This window comes from Poecilia reticulata, chromosome 11 (assembly GCF_904066995.2).
Source record: "Poecilia reticulata chromosome 11, P_reticulata-male-v2, whole genome shotgun sequence".
Classification (NCBI taxonomy): Eukaryota; Metazoa; Chordata; class Actinopteri; order Cyprinodontiformes; family Poeciliidae; genus Poecilia; species Poecilia reticulata.
The window spans coordinates 10,164,484-10,171,290 of record NC_088840.1 but is presented as its reverse complement, the minus strand read 5'-3'; the positions used below and the strand labels follow the sequence as shown (position 1 = coordinate 10,171,290).

Below are 6,807 nucleotides of genomic sequence, written 5' to 3'. Positions count from 1 at the left end.
CTGTCTCTCTCTCTCTCTCTCTCTCTCTCTGCAAGTTGATTCAGAAACACACTTAAAGCAGACTGAATCCATAGGCACCGAGCTTAGTTTAGCGTGTCATTGTGTTCGTGCAGAAGCGCTGCGGTTCAACGTAAACCGCCTTGATTTATGTAGTTTGATATAACATGTCATACATTTAACTCCGTTGAGTTTTGCAAAGGAAAGAAAATGTTTGAGGCCTGTGCTGTGCTGCCGTTTGATTTAAAGAGAAAAAGAGATGATTGTATCACAGGAAGATGTTAATAAAGAAAAAGCATATTGCACATTTCGAACTGTTGCTTTTTAATATTTGATAAAAAAAAACTGTAACATCGTGAAGCAATGTTGTTTGCATAGAATAAACATTCACGTGGTCTGAAAACACCCAAATGACGTGCAATGCATCAAAACTTTCATCGGTTTTCCAAAACGTGCAAAATTATCTTCTTTTTTTAAAGTATTTTTCCTCGCTAATCGCTGTAAAGATAAGCTTTTAAAAAGCAACTTGAACTACGAGACTGGCCAGAAGCTGGTAATTCAGAGAAAACATGTTATCTAAGTAAAGCGTCAGGTTGTGTCCTTGAGTTCTCTCCTGGTATGGCATGCTGTTACTGACAAAAAAGAAATGCTGTTCCTCTCACAAAGTTTTGATTGGCATTCAGACGTCATGTCTGAGTTTTGAAAAGATCCATTCTTCCATTCAGAAAGATATCTCTTCTTGAAAGAGAGATCAAATCTTTGATTACTTTTGGAGGTAAATGTTGATTACATTTACATGTGAAGAACAGGAGTTTTTCCAGAAAATTATGTAAAGGGTGGCCAGATTGGGGGCACCAATAAGCTTTGGATGGGAGACCAAAACCACAGGTAGCATAAATAAATAAATAAATAAATAAATAAATAAATAAATAAATAAATAAATAAATAAATTATTTTTTGTATTTGTTTTTAATCACCAATATACATGAATAGGTTTATCATATATTTTTTTAGAGTGCCCATAATTTTTTATTAGTCTGCTGTAGGCACCTTAATTTTGATTACAATATGGAGAAATTAAAGCAAGAAAGAGAGGAAGAAAGAAGGAAAGAGAGAGAGAAAGGATGTCCTTCCCTCTCTATTAGTAAATCGTTAATCAAGGATGTCATGGTTTGACAGGGTGACCAACTAGTCAGGACCCATGGCTAATATACTGTCGATCCCCAAGCTGTTTTCCCTAAATGCGTGATTCTGGTGACGTTTGACTGAAGAGTCAGACAATCAAAATAGAGGAGTATGAATGACAGCAAAGAACCACAGTGCCATAAACAAACTAAGTAAGTGATTCATAAAAACGTGTCCTCCCTTCTCTTAAATTCATTAGTATAAATATTATGTCTGAAAAATTCATAATTTCGTAATTTCATTGTCTTTTACATTTTTGTGTATTTTCCACTTACTCCTCTCTGCAGCACTTCGTTCTGGTGCTGTACGAACATAGCTGGGTATCTGGATTGGACTGGATGCGACAGGGGAGGTCACCGCGCCCACTTAACCCCCTTGGTGGCGCCACTGGTTAAAAAGTCCCCTATAAATATATATATGTGTGTAGATATAGAACATTTGTTTGTTTGCTGACTTTTATATATTGTGTATTTATGAAGCAAAAACATGAATTTCCTCTGGTCTACTGTCAGATGTGAGCAAGTGATCAGAAAATCTTAAACTTATTCAATTTAAGGCTTAAATTGCACAAGTGTGACAACCGCAATGTACCCAAGGGCCCATATAGGTTGTTTATACGTGAGATCATAGTTTAGTCAAAGATCTGTTGGTTTTAGAGCTTTCCTGGGATGGTCTCTTATCTAAACTCTGACCGACGACTTGACCTTTAAGGACTTTACTTGACTCCACTTAAGACAAGGAAAGGACGGGAGGGGTGGGGGAAGAGAGAAGTGGAAGACGGGGCAAATAAAGGGGCAGCACAGAGGAGGATGCTGCCGAAGCCGCATGCCATTTTGGACAATGTCTCTCACCCACTCCACGACTCACTGGTCAAGTTCGGGATTAAATCAAAATGTAGCACAGAGCGCTGCAGAAACTCAATTCACATATGTGAATTATTATGTTTACTTGTATGTATATATTTTTTTTATCATTTATGTTAATGTTAGTCTATTTTTATTTTTGTATCCTATTCTTTTCATGCTTTCGTAATGGATGCTGCTACAACATTAGAGTGTCGCCCAGGGGATCAATAAAGTATTCTGGGTTTGATTCTGATTCTGAATGCACATAATTCATATATTACTTTTCGTTAATATCAATTTACCAGGTATAGTTATTGCTCTAAAAATTGATTGTTATTCATTCAGAATTTTCTAACGAATTAAAAAAAACATATATGTCAAAGAAAAAAGAATAATTTTCTCAGCATTTTCACATCTAGTTTTGTTTTGAAATCATACATGCTGATATGAGTTGTTACAATTGTTACTATTTTTGAGGTAACCAAATGAATCAATAAACACAAATGATCGATTTGAAATACAGAAACCGACACCCTCCCCCCCACCCTCTTCCCCCACTCCCCCAACCACAGCGCCACCACCTTCTGTTTACCCACATTTCTAATCAATCCGTGGCGTCATCAGGGGGGACCATCCTGAAGACTAGCCTGTTAGGAATGACAGCTCTGTAGAAGGGGAGAGAGAAAGAGAGAGAGAGGGTAAATGGTGATCCCTCCCAGAGCTCCGTCTCCACACTCTGCCGCGCTCTTCTCTGAGGGTCACACCGGATTGCGTCCCCTCTTTCCCAGCAGCCTTTCCAAAAACGCTTTCCAACCCCACCCCTCCCACCTCCGACGACTCCAAGCGGAGAACCTCCGGCTCACATTTCTGGCTGCTCGCGCTCTCCCGCGAAGTCGACGCTTTTCAGAACAGCGACGGGTGATGGACGGCAGAGAGGAGGTGGTGATGGTGAGATCGGCGGAGGGAGTCACTGGGATCCCAGCTCGAGAGCCGCAGGGGAAGCCGGGCCACAGGAGCTGCCTGAGTCCCGGCGCTGCGCCCTACTCGCGGGAGAGGACCACGGAGCTTGCGCCGGAAGAGAGCGCACGGAGGAGCATGTGCGCCGACACCAGGTCGGTCACCGTATCTTCCTCCGGGGTACGGCATCACAAAGATGGCAGCAGTTCGGACAACGAGTCGGACTTCTACGAGGAAATTGATGTGAGCTGCACCCCTGAGAGCATGGACTACCCAACGTCTAAAGGTAGGGCGACATCTTTTTTATTTTTGGACTCTGTCTGTGTTTACATGCAAACCAAAACGCTGAATTTTGCATCCTGTAAATGTCATACAAAGAAATCCGTGCATAAGTTACCAGGGCATTGTTGAACACTGCTTTAATGAAATCCTGAATGTTTCACAATTTCGGCTTAGTGGAGCCGGAGGAAATCAAGTACCAACTGCTGTCGGTGCATGCAGCTGTTCTGTCAAGTGGCTGAAAACGCTGCGGTGACACCCACAGTGTAATCAGACATTCTCATCACTGACTTTGGCAGCGAATGTGCCCGTGCGTCTAATTGAACTGCATGAGGCAGAAAATAGAATTTTAAGTAGCCGCCAAAAAAAAAAACACACACACACGAAATAAATGTGTGAAGGAAAGAACATCTGAATCTTTTTATTGCTTTTTCTTTTTTTGTTTGTTTATGCAAGATGCAAAAACCGAGAATCGTAAGTGTGAAATAGGCCTGCAAAAATGTTACACATATTTATCTGAACGTGTAACGTCTTCTTTACATGTTCGTATTTATTCATTGTTTGCGTAAACCGTGAAAGAGGAGAATACTCCACTAAATAAAGACTTTAGATGCATGTCAGGAAGGCCCGTTAAGAGTGGAGGAGAAGTCCACTCAAATATGGCTGTGCTCATCCTTTGCAGTCAGTGAGCGTTTGTTCTTCCTCGCTGAACTTGATGCATCATTCTGCATGTTGATTCAGGTCGAAACGGAGAATCTCCGGGTCATTCTCCGGGCGAGACCGGCGCCGACCCGGGTAAGATAATCCCTGGTCAGGGTTCTCTGTCCTACGGAGCGGACCAGATCCGCCGGTACCGAACGGCGTTCACCCGGGAGCAAATCGCCCGACTGGAGAAGGAGTTCTATAGGGAAAACTACGTGTCCAGGCCGAGAAGATGCGAGCTCGCAGCTGCTCTAAATCTACCTGAAACCACAATTAAAGTAAGATTGTTATATTTGGTGGCAATATTGTTTTTGAGAAGGCATCCATGCTCCAGATGCACAAAAGAGACTTATTCTACGCTAGTACAATGTGAATTAGCAAAAATAAAAATAAAATAAAAAATTTTAAAAATCACTTTGTCATTTTATCATATTTCCTTTAAGAAACAGCTACTTTGCTTTGGTAGATGTGAAATCTGTTGAAAGAAAACACTAAATTAGAAGTTGGGCCTGTTAGCGTAAAAGCGGAAGTTCTGGAGGGTTTAGTTTTTGTTGTTGTTGGTCAGTGGGAGGTCCGTGGTTAATCTTTGACCCAATGCGACTCTGTTCCAGGTGTGGTTCCAGAACCGCAGAATGAAAGACAAACGCCAGCGCTTGGCCATGACGTGGCCTCACCCCGCCGACCCGGCCTTCTACACCTACATGATGAGCCACGCCGCTGCCACTGGGAACCTGCCCTATCCCTTCCCGTCTCACCTGCCGTTACCCTACTATTCTCCCCTGAGTGTCGGTGTCGGTGGCGCCCCGGCCCCTGGTGCCACACCTTTTTCGACTCCGCTGCGCTCTCTGGACAGCTTCCGGGTGTTGTCTCACCCTTACCAGAGGCCAGAGCTACTGTGCGCCTTTAGGCACCCTTCCGTGTACCCGTCAGGCCCGGCCCATGGCCTCGGCCCGGGTGGGAGTCCCTGTTCCTGCCTGGCCTGTCACACTAGTCAGTCCAACGGGATCGCTAGCAGGCCGTCCGGTTCGGACTTTACCTGCTCCCCAACGAGCAGGACAGACTCTTTTGTCACTTTTACGCCTTCGGTGCTCAGTAAATCTTCATCTGTTACACTAGACCAGAGAGAAGAGGTGCCTCTGACCAGATGAAACCAAAAACAAAAACCAACTCTCCCCGTTTGTGTAAGCATAAACCTCTGCATTATTGGACCAGGACTAAAACAGCATGAATAAGTCGGAGAGGAAAACAACATTTCCGACGTTCAATAAAGCGCTCAAAGAATCTGCCCTGACTGTAACTTAACGCTACTTCAGAACCAGGACATCAAGACAGGGATACCAGATCTGATGTTTTTAGAAGACTTATTTAAGGGGTGTCAAATCCAGTTGAATGGATGTCATTAATGTTTTTTCTCATTGTTATTGCTTGTCACCTCTTTAGGCATCTAAATCGATCTACGTGTATAATTAGTTACGCGAGAATGATGCTTTCCATTTCTCTTTTTTTTTAACAAGGGGATTTTTCTTTTTTTTTTTCGTAAGGCAGACTATAACCGTCTCATTAGAAGCCACTCTCCACATCGGGGTCCTAGAAGAGGCGGAGGCAGCGGCACGGGCCGAATGTGCACATGCAAGTAAAATTAGTAAGTGATGTATATGTACGAGCCGGCACATTTTGAGCGCTGAATTAATGGTAATACCAGCAGGAAGGGATCGTTGCTGACAAAAGGTATAACAAGGCGCCGAGGGAACGGATTAGACTTAGCCTGCACATCCCGCGCGACTTGATGCTGGAGATGGATTGGGAAGGGTGGTTAAGGGAAGGAAGGGCGGGGGGGTGGGGGTGGGGGTGGGGGCCAGAGGAGAATGGAGAGGGGACAATCAAAAGGAGGAGAAAATGGAAGGACATCTTTTTTTTTTGCGCTCCTCTTTTGGTGTTTTTTTTATATATATACAGATTATATATACGATTAAACGAAATTAAGTTGTACGCTTTGTCAACACTTTCATTAGCACCTCTTGAAGGAAATCGGACTGCCTGACCAAACTGGAGCATTTTTGTTGAAAAATTAAAGGTGGAAGGACGTCCTCTGATGCTTCAACGTGACTGGGAAGAAGTGAGAGTGAAAAGACTTGGAAAGTGACCCTGACTTTGGAAGTTCTTATTTGGATTAAATTTGGACACGATCTGTGTTCTAAAACAAAAAACGTTAGATTTAAGATTTATCATTAATTGTTTTTATAAACGCAATGACTGACCAACCATAAATAGCCATACAAATCCATAGATCTCTATCGTTTTGTTTTTTGTTTTTTTATTTTTTTTTTGGGGGTGGGTGGGGGGGTGGGTGTTTTGTTCTGTTTTGCTCTATGTTTGCATCCTTCGTTTATGTGTTATTATTATTATTATTATTATTTGCTATTTTTTCAAACTGCTTTGCCTACAATGTCTTATTTGCAATAAATTAAGTCAATGAAATTCATTTTTTGTCAGTTAAACACATTTGTCTCTTAAAATTATTGAAATTCTTGTGATGCGTTACAGTAACAAAACCTTTGTTGTTTTTCATTTCAGTATATATATATATATTTTTTCTTTAATTTCGTTCAGAACAAATTCCCCAGTTTCCTTCTTTTGAAAATAACACAAATTTTGCTCTCAAGTGGCCGCTGTCAAAACACCCCAGCGTAGGCCCCCCAATCCTCTCCAATATATCTCCTGACGGGAGAAAGAGATTGACCGTGACAGCTAAGTGGTCCCCGGGCTCCGTTAACGCCACTCATATTTTCTCTGCAACCACTTAATAGACACGGAATTAGTTGTCTGGATACTGGAGATAGAG

At 42.4% G+C, this 6,807-nt stretch overlaps 1 protein-coding gene across 1 annotated transcript; it reads left to right on the top strand.

Annotated features, from left to right (window-relative positions):
- The first annotated feature begins 2,443 nt into the window (after window positions 1–2,443).
- Window positions 2,444–5,318, top strand: LOC103472187 (homeobox protein XHOX-3). Its single transcript, XM_008421635.3, has 3 exons — window positions 2,444–3,270; window positions 4,005–4,243; window positions 4,577–5,318. The coding sequence occupies exons 1-3, from the start codon at window positions 2,730–2,732 to the stop codon at window positions 5,111–5,113; spliced, it is 1,317 nt and encodes a 438-aa protein (XP_008419857.2). The 5' UTR covers window positions 2,444–2,729; the 3' UTR covers window positions 5,114–5,318.
- Window positions 5,319–6,807: the final 1,489 nt, after the last annotated feature.